This window comes from Dryobates pubescens, chromosome 29, assembly GCF_014839835.1.
Source record: "Dryobates pubescens isolate bDryPub1 chromosome 29, bDryPub1.pri, whole genome shotgun sequence".
Lineage (NCBI taxonomy): Eukaryota > Metazoa > Chordata > Aves > Piciformes > Picidae > Dryobates > Dryobates pubescens.
In genome coordinates this window covers 1,404,162-1,424,922 of record NC_071640.1, presented here as the reverse complement: position 1 = coordinate 1,424,922, position 20,761 = coordinate 1,404,162, and the positions used below count along the sequence as shown (strand labels likewise).

General features: G+C 53.5%; 1 protein-coding gene across 1 annotated transcript in view; it reads left to right on the top strand.

The window, feature by feature from the left end:
* Positions 1-20,761, top strand: part of RAPGEF1 (Rap guanine nucleotide exchange factor 1) — an 85,898-nt gene that overhangs the window by 16,332 nt on the left and 48,805 nt on the right. Inside the window, exon 2 of the mRNA XM_054174238.1 lies at positions 17,675-17,814. Coding sequence (XP_054030213.1) covers positions 17,675-17,814 — 140 coding nt within the window. The remainder of the gene's footprint in view (positions 1-17,674; positions 17,815-20,761) is intronic.

Genomic DNA, 20,761 nt, shown 5'->3' with positions numbered 1-20,761 from the left:
GGGCTTTCCAGTTGATCACTGGAACTGTGTTCTCTGTGAGTGGGGTGTTCAGAGGTCATGGCTTTGAGTGGTTCAGGATCCCATCGGGTGGTGAGAGCGGGCGGGAAGGTGCAGGTGATGCGTGCACAGAGCATGCCACCTAGAGGAGCAGAGCGAGCAGCAAAGCTTCAGCCGAGCTCTGCTGGCCAAGTCTGGGTTGCTGTCTGTCGAGGCCTTCTCCAAGCACTGCCCTTTGTGGCCCTGCCTCTGGCACCTTCCCCAAGGCGAGGGTGAGCAGGTTCGTGCACAGCAAGCTTCGCATCAGCTCCTCCCCACAAGCATCTCTCAGCCATTTACATGAGAGTGCTCTGCAGGGCTCAGCCTCCTGCTCATGCTGATCCCAAGCTCTCACAAAGGCTCAGGAGTCTGGGATGGAGTTGCAGATCTCTCCTCACATCCTCTGGGGATGGGGGTGATGAGGCTGGTACTGGGTGTGATGGGATGGGCTCCCACCCTCCAAACTCTCTGCTCTTTTCTTGGCTTGGAGGTTGTCATTTCTGTTGTGGGAGGCCAGGACATTTCCCAGATGATTCTCCTCGTTTCCAGAGTCTCCAAGTCTTGAGCTGTTAATTAAGCACTTCATCTGATGAGGGTTTTCAGATGTGTTGCTAGTCTACTGGCAGCCTGGGGGGGATGCTTCCCCCTTCAGCCCAGCTTCCCTTGTGTGGGTTCAAGCTCAGGAGTATTTTTGGAACTGGCAGAACTGCCAGACAGGCCTCAGGAGACTGCTCCAGAGCTGTGCTTCCCGGGGAGGCTGCAGCCAAAGCTGGGGGAAGCTTGGGTGTTTTGAAGGAGTTGAAGCAGGGTGATGGCAATTTGTCATTAACAGATGGGCAGTGGGACGTCCTAATGATGCATTTTACTGCTTCCAGTGGTGTTGAGTCGCCCGCTGGCACAGCTGGCAGCAGCAATCAGTCCCTTCCAGCCCCTAACCTCCTGTGATTCTGTGCCCGGCTCTGCTCAGCTAAGGCTCTGTCCTTAGCGCTCACCACCGTCGGCCTATAACTCTCTGGCCTCCGGGCTACTGACAGCCGTTGTCCACTTGCCGCTAATTAAGAAAGCAGCATGAATGATGGGCCTGGGGGCTGGGGGGCCTGCCCCCCCCCCCCGCAGCAAAGCCTTTCAGCCTGATTAAAAGGAGCCTGACCCTGGACCGATCTGCCCCTTGGCTCCTCCCCTGGCTGCTCAGCCGCTCTGCATGCAGGCCGTTTGCTCCGCAGCCCCCCGCGGCAGCCCTGGCTGTGCCTGCCTGCATCCCGGGGGCCGGAACAATGGGGGATGGCACAGCAGCGCTGCCGCCGCACGCTGGGCACGCCTGCAGCCGGAGCCGCCAGCGTGCGGAGCGCTGGCCGCAGCTGGGCTCCGGCGCAGACCTTCCGGGCTCTGCTTTGTACAGGCTGGGGGCACCACTCAGGAGCAGCTCCAGCGAGCTGCTCTGTGAATTAACAGCACTGGAGGGGACGAACCCAACATTCCCAGGACGTCTCCTTCTTTGTCTCAGGGCTTTGCTCCTCTGGTTGGTTGCCTCCTCTGGGCTTCCCAGCAGGTCCCTCTGGGTGACCTTTTGTGTGTTATGGTGGCACTGTGAGTTTTATGACCCAGCAAGAGAATGGCCTTGAACCCTGGGGTTCCCTTCCTGGCCTGTGCTTCTGTGGCAGTGAATCGAGAGGCTGAGGTTAAGATAAAAGAGATTGGCATGCTAATACCCAGCCAGGAGACGGGCACTCAAGGAAGAGTGATGGTGATTTGGTGGAAGCTTCCTCCTGTGCCACTGATGCTCTCTGGAGCCGGTTGCCCCCAGCAATGTGATGAGCCTCTGCATCTCAGATTAGACCTCCAAAATGCAATCTGAACTCTCATCTGCAGTAAGTGAGCTCTGTTCAGCCCCTGGCATGCTCTGAAAGCAGCATCTTTTGCTCTCCTATCTGCAGCAGAATTTCCCCTCTTCCTGTGGTGACCTTTCTCAGGCTTGGCTGCTTTTACCCCGAGGTGACTGTTTCATAGCTTCATAGACTGCTTTGGGTTGGAAGGGACCTTAAAGATCATTTAGTTCCAACCCCCCTGCCTTGGGCAGGGACACTTTCCACCAGTCACTGTCTGTGTGGAGCAGTAAATGTGCATTGAAATGTAACCCACATCACTGCCAGGGCTGGTTCCTTGGGCACAGTGAAAACCACAGTGTGACTGAGCAGCACATCTAGGGAGAGGAGGACATCCTTCTGATGTCCACCTTGCATGCTCATCTTTCTGCCACATGATCACTGCCTCAAAGAAGCCTTGGAGCATCTGACTTCAGCTTTTCAACTAAAGAAGTGGTTTGTGTCTGTGTGAAGGTGAAAAAGAGCTGCTCCAGCAGTCAGGGCTGTCAGAGTCACCTAGACAGCCTCAGTACTAAACCAGGAGGAAGCAGACAGTGTGGTGTGCTGGGAACTCCCTGAGCTGGGCAGGCTCTTTGGGATTTGAGGGGCTTAGGGTGTGAAAGTGCTGCAATGGCCTTGGGCAGCTTTTTGTTTTCCCGTGCAGAGAGCAGATGCTGACATGGTGCAAACAGAGGAGAAATCCTATCACTAGCTTGGCCCCAAGTCCCCAGGCTGTGGTCTGCAAATGAAGTGATTTATGGCTATTAGAGATGAAAATGGGGTTTCTTTTTTACCTCCAAGCATAACATGGTTGCCAAATAGATCATCTCATTGCTGGGCCAGTAATTTTATCAAGTAAGCCCAGGAGACTTAATGTTGGAAAACTGATGAGGTGATCTCTCTGCTAGGAAGAATTTAGGAGCTCCAAATCCCTGCCTGCCTTGCTGTGTAGGGGCTTCACTGGGAGGCATGGGTGTGAGTCTCCAGCCTTCACCTTGACTTGAATTAACTTTCCTGGGTGGAAAGAGGTGTCTCATAAAACCTGAACTGGAAGGTTCTTGCGGCTTTGAATGTTGGTACTTCTCATCACAGAGTGGCTCAGATTGGAAGGGACCTCAGAGATCATCATCTCCAACCTCCCCACCGTGGGCAGGGACACCTCTCAACCAGACTCAGCTGCTCAGGGCCTCATCCAACCTGGCCTTCAACACCCTCAGGGAGGAAGCTTCCACAACCTCCCTGGCTGACCTGTTCCAGAGCTTCACCACCCTCCTCAGCTCCAGCCTAACCCTGTTCTCCCTCAGCTTCAAACCATTCCCCCTTGGCCTGTCTCTGGACACCCTCAGGAAAAGTCTCCCTGCAGCCTTCCTGTAGGACTATTTGAGGTTTTGAAAGAGCAGCTGAGTCCAACCCCCTTGGAAATCAGGACCACTTAGGCCAGGTCCAGGTGGGTTTTGAAGCTCTCCAGAGGAGGAGACTCCACAGCTTCTCTGGGCAGCCTGCTCCAGGCCTCCAGCAGCCTCACAGGAAAACAACCAAATCATTTTCCTATTGAGATGGAATTTCCTGTGGCTGAGTTTCCATCCATTGCTCCTCACCCTGTCACTGGGGATCACTGAAAAGAGCCTTGCCCTATGCTCCTGACAGCCACCCTTCAGATAGTTGTAGACATGGATAAGGTCCCCTGGCAGCCTCCTCTTCTCCAGGTGTCTCAGCCTCTCCTCATGAGCGAGATGTTCCAGCCCCAAATGAAGCAGCTTGGCCCAAACCAAAGCCTTCTGCAAGGCCTGAGACACCTCCCAGCTCATCACTCTCTGCAAGAGATGCATCATTGGGATCCAGGTTAATGAAGAATGATGGCACATTTAGTGTCCTCAGGCTCTCCTGAGTGCAGAGCTGCCAAAAATGAGGCAGGAGAGAGGTCTTCCATCTGTCATTCTTCTACAGCAGTCAGCAGCTCAGCAGCAGATGTGTCTGAGAGGTTTATTTGCCGAGTGTCAGAGCAGAGCTGGGGAGCACACAGAGGAGGAAGAAGGCAACGTTTGTTTGTTTGGGGAGGGAGGCAAGTTGATTTTGGTGTGTGAGTTTGTAAACAAGGTGGAAAGGAAAGGGAAGCTTCCCCTAAACACAGCCTGAAGTGAATGAGGTCCAGGCTGGGACTGGAAATCTCCTCGGGAGGTCTTGCAGGGCCTGGCGGGAGAGTGCTGCTTGTGGGCAGCAGATGTTTGCTCCTGCAGCTGAAAGGCTTCGGCGTTCAACTCCTCTCAACCCTCTCCTACAACACCTGGGTGTTTCTGTCCAGCATCTCCCCAGCTCCTCCTCTTTCTCCCTTTTTTTCCCCCCTCCCCTTGCCAAGAGTTTTCAGAGCAGAGTAGAGCAAGTAGGAAGGTCTTGGGGCTAGGTCTTGGGGCTGCCATTCTGCCCCTCGGTGTTTCTGTCCTTGCAGAGTCTCAGACTCTTAATCTCTGAGGCATGTCTTAGCTGCTGTGGTATTAGGTAGCAATTACAAAGCTATGGTTTTGAACAAGGCTGCCACAAAGCTTAGCACTGGGTGCTTCTTATGCTGCAAAATGAGATCCATAAACCTGGCTCCAAGGCAGTGCTGTGTGTGCTGCACTCCTGATGGTTGATCATCAGTTGGAATCATTGAATGGTTTGAGTCAGAAGGGACCCTAAAGCTCATCCAGTTCCAGCCCCTGCCATGGGCAGGGACACCTCTCACCAGCCCAGGTTGCTTGAGGCTGGTCTTGAACACCTCCAGGGATGAGGTGTCTACAATTTCTCTGGGCAGCTCTAGGCCAACTGTTAACCCAGCACAGCAGAATCCACCACTAAGAGCTTCCTAGCAGGACTTTTAGGAGACCAAACCCCACTTCTGCCATGAGTCCTCCATCCCTCTCTCTGCTCCTCCCATGGCATCCAATTGCAGTCTCAGAGACATCATCCCATCCCCATTCCCTTCTGCAGGATCCCCCTCTCCTGGCTGCTGTTCTGATACCTCCCCCATCCCCATGCAGGACCAGGGAGGTGATGTGCAGCGTTTCTTGGTGCCTTACTGCAGTGTAGTTTTGCTGACTCCTTGGCTGGACCCAGCTGGAGGCTCCAACCCTGCAGGGTGGTTGTGCTTTGCCCAGGTGACAGAGCACAGAAGGCCTGGGTGGGATTTGCCTTCTGACAGCAGCACCAAAGGTATTTTTATAACCATCTCTTTGTGTCCTTCTGAACCCAGCTGCTGTGACACACTAAAGCCACCACAGAAATCAGGTTATTGAATGTTTTTCACAGTGGAAGAGCAGAAAGTTAATCACACTGAAGCTTTGACTAAGCAGCAGGCTCGGCCTGACCGACCAGGCAGTGCCCTCTAGGGCATAATGGAGCATGGCCTGGCCTGACCCTTAGCGTTCCTGGAGCTGCCAGACCCAGCACTGCCTGCCTTGAGGCCTCATGAGCTGAAGCTTCCCCTCACAGCTCAGTTGTTTTCCAGACAGCCCTCCTGGGCTCCAGGAGCACTGCTTGGTGTGCCACAAGCTGAGATTGGTATTGATTCACCTTCCAGGGCTGGATGGTGGTGTCGCCACACAGCTGGGTGTTGTGTTCTAGAGGCTTAACCAGCTTTGACAGCTCTGGGTTTGCTGCCTTGACAAACCCAGGAGGTGCTGGAGCATGTCCAGAGAAGGGCAAGGCAGCTGGTGAAGGGTACTGGGGTTGGCTAGTCTGGAGAAGAGGAGGCTGAGGGGAGACCTCATTGCTCTCTACAGCTCCCTGAGAGGAGGTCGGAGCCAGGTGGTCTCTTCTCCCTTGTCTCAGGTGATGGATGGAGAGGGAATGGCCTGGAATTGTGCCAGAGGAGGGTTATGGTGGAGATGAGGAGAAATTTCTTTGCTGCAAGAGTGGTCAGGCACTGGCACAGGCTGCCCAGGGAGGTGGTGGAGCCCCCATCCCTGGGTATGCTCAAGAAACCTGTGGCCATGGCACCTGGGGCCATGGTTTGGTGGCCATGGTGGTGCTGAGGTTAATGGCTGGACTGGGTCATCTTAGAGGTCTTTTCCAACCCACACTGTTCTGTGATTAAGGTGTGAGTATCTTTACAATAGGGGTTGGTGAGACACTGGAATGGGCCCAGGGAAGCTGCTGCTTCAGCATGAAATTCCCAGCTCAGATTCTAGTGACTGTTGCCATGCTCTGAAGCCTCAAGGCCCCAGCAGGCTCAGCTGGGCTCCAGGTGGACTCCTGCAGACTCCCTTCCCACTTCTGCTGCTGCTTGTGCAGATCTGCTCCGGTTTGCTTCTGCAGCTTTGTAAAGATTCTTTGGGGGGTGTTCAAGCCAGGATTTGCTGAGAGGGGGCAGAAGGGCAGGGGCTTGGAGGTCTACTGCAAACCTGCTGTCTGCAGGAGCAGTGCGACCAGGAGATGTTTTAATTCAGGCATAGAAGTAGAAAGTTGTTCACAAATGATTGTGTACCACGAAGGTGGTTGTGACATCCAGGTGCAGAAGAGTGCAAAGTAGACCTCGAGCTCCCTCCTGCTTCCTGCCGCGATGTGCTGGGGATGTGCTGGGGATGTGCTGGGGATGTGCTGGGGATGTGCTAATCCTGCAGCTAACAAAGGGGCGGGGTGGGGGTGGTGTATTTCCTCTCCCTTCTGGGCTGCTCGGTTCAATTAACATCTCGGTTTCCCCTTGCTGGAGGCAGTGATGTTTCAAATGGTGTTCAGAGAAGACTAAAGTTTCCTGCTGCCTGCAGGCAGGCAATAAAAGTGGTGGCTTGGCTGCAGATCCTATCAGGTAGGGAGCCGGGGATGGAGCCGAGGGTATGGCCCGCAGCTGCTTAACCCTTTGTGTGAGCAGCACAACAGTAAGGTCAGAGCAGCTTTGGGGCTGATTGCATCAGAAATTTCACACCTCTGGTGCTGCAGTATCGCTTCTCACACACTTGCCTCTGTGTGTGTGTGTGTGTGCAGACAGAGCTGGCCCCTCGGGGAGCAGCGCAGCAGCGCTTCGAAGCTCAGCGGTTTGCATCCTGCGCCGGCCTCGTTTTATCGAGTTAGGGAAGTTTGCCCTGGCATTGCAGTGCCTCTCTAGGAGGTGATGGTGCTGGCTGGGTTCCTGAAGTGTCATTTTTCTTCCCCTTGCAGAGATGAGCCCCCAGCACGGTGCTGTGCAGGCATGTTTAATCTCCCCCATCCAAACAGCAGCTGCCTTTCAGCATCTGGGCCCCGAGGACACAGCGCCAGTCAGAACAGCCTCGCTCAGGCTGCCTCGCACAGGAGTGAGCTCATCTCCTAACATGCATGGAAAAGAGCTTACATCACACCCTCACCTGGACTGTTGCCCTCAATCTGTGGTCCTTGCTAAAGAAGGAAACAAAATTGAGCATGTTTAAGCAAATTCTCTCCCTGTTTTGATCTTCCTTCTCGGGCTCAGCTCAGAGGAGTGTGGGCGGTGGCTTTCGGGCAAGGCTTAAGGTTCCTCCCAAGCCCGGCAGAGAAGAGAGGCTGGCTTTGCAGTTCAGAGTGGATGTGCAAAGAGTCTGTAATCAGAGGTCGAAAATAAAGATGCCTATAATTAGTAATGTCCAAAGCAAGTGGAAATTGTGTCAGGCAGAGCCCAGCCAGCTTCCCTCTCTTTGTTTTTTTCCATTGCCTAATGAATGAGAGCTGAGGTTACCCTCCCGGGATGAAAGAGGGATGAGTTTTCCCCATTCAGAGCTGGTGCTTCGAGGCAGATGCAGCGTCAGGCCCCTCCTCACAACCTTGTTTTGCAGCTGGAGAACCTGCAGACAGGTGGTGAGCAATTAGGCTTTTCCCCAAAGCATCCAAGCCGCTGCTCGCTGCCGGCCGTCCCGCGGAGCGCCGCTGCCGCCGCTCTGTCACCTTGGAGATGGATAAACAGCTTCAGCAACAGCGGCTTCTAATCTTTCAGGTCTGAGTTTCAAAGCTGACAGCCACAGGACTGAAACCCAAGCCCAACAAAAGGTTTTTCAGCCTGGAAAGAGCCTAAATGTGCTCGAGTGAAACGAGAGGAGGGGAGGCAGAGTTTAAGCAGGGCGCAGTGAGAAGGTTTCTGCTTGGCCGTGGCTGTAGTGAATGAAAGGACTGAGCCTTGGCTCACAAGCTCCCTCCAGCCCTCGGTGACTCAGGTGCTGTGCAGGCAGACTTGTGCCTGCAGGGCTGTATTTTTAGCTGGTTGAATCACTGCCGTGCCTGGCTCCTCGCAGAGCTGCCAGACGAGTGGGGATGCCCCCAGACCCCTTATTAAGTCATGTTTGGTGAGCAGAGAAATCCAGCAGATTTCCCCACAGCCCCTTCTGCATCCAGAGCTGCTTGCTGGAGGAACACAGAGGCTGTGCCTTGCATAGAACCATAGAATGGTAGGGGTTGGAAGGCACCTCCAGAGACCATAGAATCAGAGATGATCATCCAGTCCAACCTTCAGCTCAGCACCACCATGGCCACTAAACCATGACCTTACATGCCGTGGCCACAGATTTCTTGAGCACCTCCAGGGCTGGGGACTCCACCACCTCCCTGGGCAGCCTGTGCCAGTGCCTGACCTCTTGCAGCAAAGAAATTTTTCCTAGAAGATCATCCAATCCACCCCCCTTGCCAGAGCAGGGTCACCCAGGGCAGGGCACACAGGAATGCATCCAGGTGGGGTTTAAAAGTCTCCAGAGAAGGAGACTCCACAGCCTCTCTGGGCAGCCTGCTCCAGGGCTCCAGCAGCCTCACACCAAAGGAAGTTTGCTTCTTGTTGAGGTGGAACCTCCTGGGTTCCAGTTTGTGTCCCTTGCCTCTTGTCCTGCATTCCTTGGCCTTTTGTAGCTGGTTTGTTTTCTTTTCCATTTCAAATACAGTGTCCAGCTGACAGCCTTGGTGGGGGTTGTGTGGAGCAGGGTGACCATGGACCACAGCAAGCATGTTGATGTTGGAGGCTCCTTGATGCTCTTGTTGTGTCAGTGTTGCTGGCACAGGGGGAGTTCAGAGTTGTGTCACCAGTGTTGTAATCCCATTAAGTCCTCTCAGGCTTGCAGGGCTGTGCAGAATCACTGCTTAAATGGGAAAGTGCCAGAGACTCACCAGGTGCTGCTCTGAGGTTTTGCTGGTGATGTGGCAAAGAGCAACATCGCTGCTTGGGAGGTGATACAGGACCAGTCTGCTGGGGCAGCTTGCTTCCAGATCAGCCAGGGCAAAAGTCCTGCCTGCTGCTTGCCAAGAAATGACAGCATCCTCTTCAGAAAGAGGTCTCAAAGCTGGCCTTGATGTGCTGGAGGAAACTGAACTTGGGTAGCAAAGTTCTCCTCCCTTAAATACCTCCTTGTTCAGTTAACCAGCCTGCAGTGGGATGGGTTGGCTTGGAAGGGCCCTTAAAGATCATCTAGTTCCAGCTGCCTGCCATGGGCAGGGACACCTCCTGCTAGGTCAGGTTGCTCAAGGTCCCATCCAGCCTGGCCTTGAACACCTCCAGGCTTGGAGTCTCCACAACTTCTCTGGGCAACCTGTGCCAGTGACTCACCATGCTCATGGGGAAGAATTTCCTCTTGATGTCTCATCTAAATTGAGCTGCTTCCAGTTTGAAGCCACCACCCTTCATCCTCTCACCCCAGCTCTCCTGTAGCCCCCTTCAGATTCTGGAAGGCTGCTCTGAGGTCTGTCCAGAGCTTTCTCTTCTTCAGGTTGAGCAAACCCAACTCTCTCAGCCTGTCTCTGTAGCAGAGGTGCTCCAGCCCTCTGATTATCCTTGTGGCCTGCTCTGGTCCTGCTCTGAGAGTTCCATGTCCTTGTGTTGGGGTACCATTAGTTGTACCCTTTCCCATGTCCTTTCCCTCCCTGAAAATCAGTTGGGTGGCACTGCTGCAGTTTCCAGCAGCTGAAGGGTTCCTGATTGAGGTCTGTGCAAGACTTCTCTCTTCCTAAATCCTTGAGGTTAAAAGAGGACTTGGAGGGAGCCTGGGCAGCTGCTCTTCACTTGCTGCCGGTTCTGCTGTATCTTCTCTGCATCACAGCCTGGAGATTTGCTTCCAGACAGGAAGCTGGAAGGCAGAGGAGCTGTGGCACAGATGCCCCAAGCTGCTGGTGCTGCTGACCTGATCTTTCTCCTTGCAGCCAGCAGCCCTGGCTGCAGCGCTTAGCTGTCCTCTGTGCCTCCCCATCCCCTCACAAACACCGGGAGCTCTTCCCACGTGAGGTTGCTGCAGCTGGAGATGCCTCATTCATGGTTGCTTAGACAGAAAGGGGGGGAAAGCAAAGAAATGAATCAAGCCCTGGGAGCCCCAAATGTGCTGCCTGACAAATCCAAATGTTTTCCTTCCTCTGGAGGCCCTGGAGGGCGGCGTTAAGAATAACGAAGGCTGTGAGTCAGTGAGCGGTGGCCGGGCAGCTGAGAGGGAGCTGAGCCTCCCTTCTGCAGAGCAGTTGGGGAGCTGTCAGTGCCCAGCCTGGGTGCTGGCTGCTCCTGGCTCATTCAGTGCAGCGCTGCCAAGGAAGCCAAAGGGCAGCCAGGCTTCCCGCTGCCGGAGCTGGCTGCCTGCGAGCTGACGTGATGCCGAAGGCAAAGTTTCTGTAGCTCTCCAGAGTGATTGTTTGGTTCCCCGGCTGCCCTTCCTCCAGCGTTTTCCTCTCGCAGCTGGCGGCTCTCCTAGCGCCTGGAATCCCCGGAGAGGCACTTGGAGCAGCTTACAAACAGCTCCACCTAAGGTACAAAGGTTAGGGTGGGCAAACTTCCTGATTGACACCGGACCCTCCCTTTTGGCTGCTTTTTTTCCCCTTCCTCTCTGGATCCCCTGCCGGGGCTGTTTTGTTTGGTTGTGAATAAATTCTCCTGGCTCCAGTCGGGGGGGAGTGAAGGTGAGGCTGAGGAGAGTCAAGGTGGAGATGGCAGGGGTAGGGCTGAGTCGTGCTGCAGCATCACCAGCTCAGACTTTGCAAGGGGGGATATTTTTACTCTGTTCTGTCACATTCTGTCTCTCCTGTGTTCAGGAGAGCCCCAGCTCATCCTGTTGAGAGCACACAGCACTGCACAAGTGCTGAATATCAGCATCTTTAGTCTTCTAAACATCCCCAGAACTCCTGGAGACAGAGGGTGTGAGAAGGAGCAGAAGGCTGTCCTGCTGCATCGTGCCAGAGCGCAGTCACACACCGCAGGTGTGAAAGGGCTGAGCAGGTAGCTGGGCTTCTCCTCAGCTAGTTCTTCAAAGCCTCCTGCTTCCTCTCCATCCTCATGGCTCCACACTGGCAGGCTGGAACATTTTGTTGCAGCAAAGAGATGCCCTCTGCCACAGTGCCCCTGCGCTCCGATGCCTGCAGCCCGCGGCCGAGCTCCCCACACCCTGACTCGGCCTCCGCTCTGCCAGCTCTGCTGGGGAGGAGCTTGGCTGGTGGGAGAGGAGCTTCAGGTTAGAGCAGCAGTCCTGCAAAGCTCAAAGGCTTTGATTTTCTGTCACCCACTGGTATTTTAATGGTTGCATTACAGCAGAGCCCAAAAGCTTTAGCCAGGGCCAAGCCTCCCCCCCAGATCTGGGTACTCACAGGTACCACAGAGTGCTAGGGGTTGGAAGGGGCCTCTGGAGATCATCCAGTCCAACCCCCCTGCAAAGCAGCATCACCCAGGGCAGGTCACATAGAAACACATCCAGATGAGGCTTGAAAGTCTCCAGAGAAGGAGACTCCACAAGCTCTCTGGGCAGCCTGCTCCAGGGCTCCAGCAGCCTCACAGTGAAGAAGTTTCTCCTCATGATGAGGTGTGCAGCAGGTACAGCCCTTGCCTGAGGCAGGTTTGGGAATTGTACCCATGCTCATCTAAACCCTTGGAAACCCTCTGAGTTTTGCAGCCTGCTTTGTGATTCATGTGGGAAGTTCTCCTGTGCCTCCTGAGTTAGAATCACAGATGTGGTTCTGAGGGCCATGGTTTGGTGATGACCTGGCAGGGCTGGGTTAGCAGCTGGACTCAATGATCCTAAAGGTCTTTTCCAACCAAAACTATTCTCTGGCCCTCTCAGTCCCCTCTCCTCCTGTGTTGCTGCCAGCAGAGCTGGCTCTGAGGAGCCCCAGCCCTCGCTGGGCACTGCATGACAGCCCCAACCCCACCAGCCTCAGCAGAAAGGTCATTTGGAGCTGCACTCATTATTTTTTCCCCTTTTTTGCTTCAGAAGTCTTGAAGTCCCTGTCAGCTGGGGTTTAACTGAAGCCTTGCAACTTGCCTTTTGTCTTCCAGAAGTGATGGAGCTGAGCCCAGGGGAACAAATGCCATTTTAATGGGCATCGTTGTGTAACTCATTACATAAGTCACCTCTTGCCTTCAAAGGACTCCTGGCATAAGTGGCAGGAGCAGTTGATTAAAAATGTGCACAATAGCTTCATTATGACATGGAGAGAGCTGTCTGCTGCTATTTTTAAACTGATAGCTTTGAAATCTGTGCATCCAGCAGAGGCCCAAATGGCCTTGGAGAAGGGAACCGTTTGTGGGCTAAGACTTTGAGACTCCGCTTTTGTTCTTCCTAATGAGCTGCAAGAGTCAGTTCAAGCTGGACAATGAAGCATCACCCTCTCCAGAGCTGCAGGGGTTTGGTGTGTGAGCAGGGACAGTGGGAGAAGGTGGAGGGTTTGGTAGGACAGGGGGAAATGGTCTGGAATTGTGCCTAACATGGGTTAGGTTGGAGATGAGGATAGATGTCTGCTGCAAGAAGTGGTCAGGGACCAGCACAGGCTGCCCAGGGGGGTGGTGGAGTCCCCAGCCCTGGAGGTGTTCAAGAGCTGTGTGGCCGTGGCACTTGGGGCCATGGTTTGGTGGCCATGGTGGTGTTGGGTTGAAGGTTGGGCTGGGTGATCTTAGAAGGCTTTCCCAACCCAAACAATTGATGATGGTATACAACACACAGTTCTGTGTCCTAAAGTTTGGGTTGGTTTTTTTTTGTTGAAAAGAAGTGAAGTCTCTCTTCAGTTTGGCATGCTCCAAGCACTGGAGCAGTTGAGCAGCTGATGTACCCATCCCTGCTTCTGGAGCCTGCCTGCCATTGAGCTGTGCCACGGTGACAAGACCGTGAGCAGGAGCTCCAGAAGCAGCCAGGAGGTTACTTCCCCACCTCTGGACCCCACCATGTGCTGCTTACTGGGGGCTGCCACGGAGGAGCTGGCAGCTGGAAGTTCTGTTCTGACTGAGCTCTGTGAAAGGCTGAACTTTCACTCTGACTTTTAAGCAGAGAAGCTGCTGCTGGGTGGAATTCACCAGCCTGGGCCTGGCTGTGACTTAATTTCTGGCGTTACTTGGAGCCAGGTGGAAAGTGACTGTGGCAGGCGCGGCCGCTGGGCTTTGGCTTGCTGGCTTTCTCCTAAGCAGCCTAGTTTCTTCACCCCCAAGCACATAAGCTGATTTATCTGCCTCCCCTTGTGCCTTTTAATCCTCTGTCGTTTAAAAGCTGCAGTTCTGTCCACAGCAGGTTGAGCTTTCCGGCAGCAGACCGGCAGGCAGCACCTCTGCGCTGGAGCTGCGGCGGGGCCGGGGGGCTCCCAGCCCTCCATGGCCTCCCCCTCCCAGCTTGCAGGGGCTCAGGCAGGTAACCTGAGCAGCTTGCTGGTGGTGTGTGTGTGGTCGGACCCCCGAGGCGTGCCGGCCGGGGGGAGCCCGGAGCAGGGCTGTGACTCAACAGCTGGAGCCTGTTCAAGCCAGCAGAGCAGGAGCCTCATTAGCAGGGGGGTGGAATTAGCAATGAAACCAGTGACGTAGTCAGGCTTCCAGTCAGAAGTCCAGAAGCTGAAATCCATAGCAAAGTCGTTCTGAAGGGCTCTTTACTCTTTTTTTTCCCATCTGTGTGCAGCAGCAGAGCATCCAGAGGGATGAAATAGGAGGGGACAGCAAGCCAGCAGCTCCTCTGGGACAGAGACACTTCGGTACAACAGCACTGGTTTAGTTTTTCCCCCTTCCAGTTGAAGTCACTCCATTGAGTTTATTCCCCTGTCTTTTCCCATTCATCTTACAAATGCCTGGACAAAAGTACATGGAGCCCTCCTCCTGCTCACCAGGAAGGAGAAAGAGAAGTTGAGAAAGGCAGTGCTGAGGCTGCAGTTCAGCCCTGCTGGGCATTCATCAGGAGAGGTAATGTGATAAAATAACTGCCAGTGGGCACCCCACCAAGCTCAGGAGCAACCTCAGTGCTGCTTTAGGTTTGGTTACTGGGGACAGGCAGGAAGGGAGCAGAGGGGCAGGAGAGGGGCAGCCTGGGCCAGAGTCTCACCAGCCTCCTATTGAAGAACTTCTTCCTCAGCTCCAGTCTAACCCTGCTCTCCCTCAGCTTCAGACCATTCCCCCTTGGCCTGTCTCCAGACACCCTCAGCAAAAGTCCCTCTGCAGCCTTCCTGCAGGATCCCTTCAGGTACTGGAAGGCAGCTCTGAGGTCCCCCTGGAACCTTCTCCTCTCCAGGCTGCACAGCCCCAGCTCCCTCAGCCTGTGCTCACAGCAGAGCTGCTCCAATCCTTGGATCATCTTTGTGGCCTCCTCTGGCCTCACTCCAACAGTCCTTCATCTGTAAAAGCTTAGGCAAGGTGCAGCTTGGAGCTGGAATCCCTTCCTGCTCACCTTCTCTTTCACACCACTTCTTCCAGGTTCATTTAAATGCAGGTTGTGTTTGTTGCAGTGATGTATCTCCTGAAACCCACAAAGCCCATCCTGCCAAGTGATGTCTGTGGGCTTCACTGGAGAGAACCACAGCAGCTCCACTGCTTGGTTCATGAATGTGGGGAGAGGGAGAGGACCTGAGCTTCTCTGGGGATGCTGTGTGGGGAGCCACTGACTCACCCTCTGCTCTGTTTGGACAAGTTGCCTCACCTTTGTGCCTGCTTCCCATCTGCGGAGTAAGGTGAAGACCTGACTATTTGAGGATGAGAAAGAGATGTTTGCCCTGTGCTTGGAACAAGAGCAGTGCTATTTTAAGTGCTGAGTGTAACTGAGTGGAAGAGAATATTGGGTTGTGACTCATTTGTTTAACTGCAAATGCAGAGGCTCCTGAGCAGATGAGATCTGGAAAAAGGCTGCCTGTGGATGGGAAGAGAGGGTAGGGAAGAGCTGCATTAATTTGTGGTCCCCAAAGCAGGACTCAGCAGGGATTATTTTGGCCAATGTCAGCTGCTTCACTTCATTAGGACTATTTTAAGAAGTTCCTATTCTGCTCCAGCCACTTGCTCCTGTCCTCACCCTGTAGGTCTCTCTGTGTCCCCTCGGAGCGTGGCATGCAAGTGCTCCAGTGTTTGGTGGGATGGAAGGGGAAGGAGGGATGAGCAGTGGTCGGGCTGCTGCTGCTGGTGGTGGAGGGGATCTGCCCTCAGCAGAAGAGAAACTTTCCCTGCTGACAAGACATCTCCTCTTGGAGGTCCCTGACCACCCACACAGGATGGTTCAGCCCCATAAAGGTGGGTAGAGAAGTCTGGTGAGAAGGAGAAAAGAGAGACCTTAGAGCAGCCTTCCAGTATCTGAAAGAGGCCTTCAGGAAAGCTGGGAAGGGACTTTTTACAAAGGCTTGGAGGGATGGGATGAGAGGGAATGGACTGAAACCTGAGGAGGGCAGATTTAGACTGGAGATTAGGAAGAAATTCTTTCCAGTGAGGGTGGTGAGACACTGGAACAGGTTGCCCAGGGAGGCTGTGGATGTGCCCTCCTTGGAGGTGTTCAGGGCCGGCAACCTGAGCTGGTGGGAGATGTCACTTGCCTGTGGCAGGGGAGGTGGAACTGGTTGATCTTTGTGGTTTGTTCCAAGCCAAACCATTCCATGAATCTCTGAAATAACAGCCTTCTGAAATCATTCTCCCCAGTTCCCTATCCTGACAAAGCAAACTCAGCACTGCAGGCAGCCAGGGGTTCTGTAGGGACCGAACATTCCCTTAACTCGGAGCAGCAGCTGGGGTCTCACCACAGCCCTTGGAGGAGCCAGATGCAGCTTGTTGGTGCTGCCATCATTTCCCTGGAGATTAATTATTGTAATTGTTTACCAATTCTTGAAAAAGTCACTTCAGAGCCATGACTTCTCTTGGCCAGCACCTGCAGGTATGGACTCTCTCACATGGGATGTGAAATAAATGCAGAGTCTTGGTGGGGAGGAGAGGGCGAGGGCATTGTCGGAGCAGGGACCGCTTCCTGTGGTGACCTTCAGCACCCTGTGGAGCCAGAGAGCTTGGAAAGGTTTGGAGATGCCTTGGTGGCTGCAGAGCAATGACGCTGGTGGTGGCTAAGTTTGGGTGCCAGCTGCTGGGAGTGATCCTTCAGAGGTCAACTGATCCGTCTGGATTTCTCCGCAGGGACCCCGGGCTTGCGGTGCCTCCCTCCTTGGGGCCTTGCTACAGGGCTTGAAAGCTCAGAGAGACTTCGGCTCCTGTAACTGGAGAGCAGGTCTGCAGCCAGCCCAGATTAGAATCAGCGCTGCTGCAGCTTCTATTAATAGGATTGGCTGCGAATTGTTTGATCTGGAGGACACAATTAACCGGAGTTTTGGCGCCGGGGAAGGTGTTAACAGCAGGGTCTTAACGGGCTGCCAGGAAACCGAGTTTAAAGGGAGACAGCCTAAGGGGAGGCAGGCCCAGGTTCCTTCCCTCGAGCTGTGGGTAGGTGATTTCTGAGTGTGAGGAGCTGTGTCTGTGCTGCAGGGTGATAGTTAGCTTCTGGGTGCTAGATTTGACTCAGCAGCCTTTTCTGTCTGCAGGCTGCATGCTGACACGGTGCTGCAGGGCTGCATGCACGGGACCCGCTCCCTTTGGCTCAGTGCTGCCAGCACACTTCAGTTCCCAAAGAAGCTGAGAGAAAAACGAGAGCCACAGCAGAAACTGCTTACTTTTCTTGTTAATGTAGTTAAAGAGAGGTTTGGTACCTTCAGCTGGATTATCTGGGTCACTAGAGAGCGATTCAGGCCTTCATTTATTAAAGTGCTCTTTGCTCAAAATACCTCCAAAATTGCTCTCTGCAAGGCAGCTTGGTTTGATTTGGCTTTGTGGCCAAACAGATAAAAATACCTCTCAGCAGTCACTCTGCACAGGGCATGATTGCAAACCTTGGAGACTCCTGCTTGGAGATATTAAAAAAGTGATGAAAATACACTTGTGTAAAGGTTGGAGTAATTGAGCTCCTTTGAGGCTGCCCTGGCACTGAGGCGCTGATTCCTCCCTGCCCTGCTTCATTCCAGTGGAATCCACTGGGAAGGGCAAGGGCATTTTTGGGGGGGGGGGGGGGGTTGGTTCAAATTCTCCATCAGACCACATTCAAAGGTGGTGCTCCCAAGTGGCTAGAGATCAGCAGGCTGAGAAGGATGCTACATCAGGCTGTGGAGCAGCAGCCAGCAGCCCTGGGTCTCAGCAGAACCCTGCCTGCACACCTATGGAGCCTGCTGACCCCCAGTCAGGAGCTCACTTCATCCCCTGGACTCGATTGCTCACCTGCAGGCACAGGACAATGATTACCTCCATATGAAGTGCTTTGGGGTCTGCTGGAGATGAGTGCTTTGCAGAGAGGTGGCTTTCCTTTCCAAGACCCAGAGCAGCAGCAATCCCACCGCTCCTGCCTTTGCTCTGCAGGGGAAGCAGGAAATGATGGTGACATTGTGGTTGGAAACATAATAGAGAGCCACAATTTATGTTGTTTGGTTTGTTCTGGGGTTGGGTTTTTTTTTGTATCCTGTTCCACTCAATCAGTGTAGCTGGTTGCAATACTTGTCCTAGGCTGGGCTTCCAGATCATGCTGTACCACAACACCTCTGCTCTCCACACCTGGACCCTAATCCAGTGCCACGTTTCTGTGTCCTTCCAGATTCGGAGCGTTCCCACCTCTCCTCGTTCACAATGAAGTTGAAGGGCAAGTTTCACTCACCCAAAATAAAGAGAACCCCTTCAAAGAAAGGCAAGCAAGTGGACCTGACAGTGAAAACACCAGAGAAGGCAGTCAACAAAGTAAGCACCGAAGGATGTGTTCTGTTAGCCTTGCTGGGTTCCTGCTCGCTGCTACCTCGGCTGCTCAGAGTCTGCTGCGTGGCTTTGGCCTCTGCAGGGTGCTGCAGGTTTTTCAGGCCTCCTCAGGGCTGCTTTATGGTTAGACTGTGCTGTGTGGTGCAAAAGGAGAGCAACCAAGGCATCTGCTTCCCTTCAGAGAGCCTGGTGAGATCTCCTTCCGTAAGCATTTCAGTACCTCGCAGTGGAACGCAGCCTGTGGCCTGAGGCATCCTCCCCTCTTGCACACCCTATGGCTGATGCTCACAGCTTCCAAAGAGCTGCCTGCCTTTGGGGTGGGAGCCTTCTCAAAACCTCCAAACTCAGGCAAGCAAGGCCTTGAAGTTGGTCCAAAGATGTGCTCAATCTAATGACATCAGCAGGGAGAGTCAAACAGATGCCTCCAGGCAGCTGCTGATTCCAGCACACTGCTCCTCAGACCCAGCACAGTCCAAGCCCTCTCAGAGCTGAGGTCACCTCTCTTTTCCAGCACAAACCTATCCAAGTGTTACCTCCTCTGCTGTTGTGACCTGATTATGGAGACCCTGGGCAGCCTGATGTAGTTGGAGATGTTCCCTGCTCACAGCAGGGATGACCTTTGAGGGTCTCTTCTAACCCTGTTCAGCCTGTGAGACTGGAGATCACCAGCCCTGTTGCAGTCAGTTTTCAAGTGTAAATCTAAGCCAAAAATTAAGAAGAGTTTTGAGCTCATTTAGGATAATTCAGAATCTATCCCAGCTGTTGGACATCCCTTCCAGTGTGCAGCATGGGCACCCATGCTTCTTCAGGTCGAGGGTGGTGAGACTGTGGCACAGGCTGCCCAGGGAGGCTGTGGCTGCGGCTGCCTCCCCCCTAGAGGTGTTAAGGCCAGGCTGGATGAGGCCTTGAGCAGCTGAGTCTAGTTGAGAGGTGTCCCTGCCCGTGGTGGGGAGGAGATGACCTCTGAGGTCCCTTCCAACCTGAGCCATTCTATGAAATACAGGTCAGCATGTTAGGAGCAGGGGACTTTTGGCTGTTCTTCCTTTCCATCTCAAAAGCAGTGCAGGAGGATTTACTGGTGCCCACTAATGCTCACCAGGGAAAACCTCCTTTAGTGACTGGGTAGGGTTTGTTGTAGTGGAAGGCAAAACCCTTGCAAGAATTTCATGCAGTGAAGGCTTCTTTAACCTGGGCACATTTCTGTGCTGTGAAATATTGTTGGTTTCTGGCTCATCCCTTTTCTATTTTAAGAACTTCTGTCCAACTAATCAATTAATTGGATGGCATCAGCTCATTAGCTTTGTGTGGAGGGATGGAGCAGAGGATGTGCCTGGATTGTCACGAGGTTCTCCCTGGCTTACAGGCATCAGTTGACAAACAGGAGGTTTTTCTGTCAGAAGACACACTTGATCAACCAAACAGCATCCTTTCCTCCCTCTTAAGTACTTAAGAAGCTATTTTTGTGCTCTTGGAGTAGATAATCACTGTAGAGCAGAATTAGCAATACCAAAAATTAATGTCAAATCACTAGGTGGAAGCTGAAGGTTATGCAGACAGCTCCTCCTCTCCTCCTCTCTACCAAGATGTGGGCAACACAGGGGGAGGTTTCTCAAAGCCTCCTTTTGTCCCTTGGACTTTGATACTTCTCACAGGACATCTTGGTGGGTGAGAAGCTTGACATGAGCCAGCAAGGGGCACTTGCAGCCCAATGGCAACCTGGGCTGCATCAGAAGGAGTGTGACCAGAGATGAAAGAGGGGATCCTGCCCCTCTGCTCTGTGGCCCCCAAGACAAGAGAGACCTGGACCTGCTGGAGAGGGTCCATGGGAGACCATAAAGTTGATCAGAGGGCTGCAGAACCTCTGCTGTGAGGCCAGGCTGAGAGAGTTGGGGCTGTTCAGCCTGGGGAAGAGGAGGCTCCAGGAAAACTCTAGAGATGCATTTCAGTATCTGAAAGGAACCTACAGGATGGCCAAACTGGACCAAAGATGGCCAAAGAGAGCCAAGGAGGGCCAAAGAGGGCAAAGCAGAGCTAAAGAGAGCCAGGTGGTGCCTGGTAGCTGGGTCTGTAAGCCTTGATGTGCTCAGCGGAAGGATTTGGGTTTCCACTTGGCATTCTCAGCCCTGGACTCTCAGGGTCAAGCCTGCAGGAAACTCTGCAGTGAGGAGGGCACATGCCTGAAAAGTGGGAAATGTCATTTTTGACATCAACAAGTGGCCAAGATGGTCCCCAGCAGGGAAGTTTGGGGTGGCTGTGAGCTGCAGAGCAGAACTTGAGGTGTCTGGCAAGCAGTGCTGGCAGAAGTGGAGGCAGCAGCAGAGTCTGGGCACTTCCCAGAGGAGCTGGAAAATGACAGGGTGGTTTGCAAGATCTTGGATGGGGACTTAGATTGCTAAAGCTGGAGCTAGCTGGACCTCAGGACTCTAATCCTTTTATGCAGCTGGCCCCAAATTACTAACCAGTGCTGGCTATAAATTGTGCTTCCCAAAACCTTTTGGGCTGCTGGCCTGATTTAGCAGAAAAGCAGCAGTTTAAGGGCTGACAAGAGTATGGGGAGCACACAATGCCCAGAGGTCATTAATTCTTGAAGCAGGATTTACTGAGGAGATAATGGATGAAACCTGACTCTGCTGAGCTCTCTGCTGCTTTTCCAGCAGTGTTCAGTAGTTAATTTAAATCTCACTTAGGAGCAACTTGTGGCATTGAAAGTCCTCCAGGCATGCTCTGGTAAACTTCTTTAACCAGAGCCCCCATCCAGAAATCCATGAAGCTATCAGGTGGCACTTCTGAATCTCCTCTCCTCGTGGTGGTGGCACAGGAGTTGGTGACCACAGCTCAGCTTTGTCCCAATGAATTGTTCCCTTCTGCAGCATTCATTCACCAGTGCCAAAGCTCAGCTTTCGTGGCAGGCCTGTGAGTTCCCTTCCTCCAG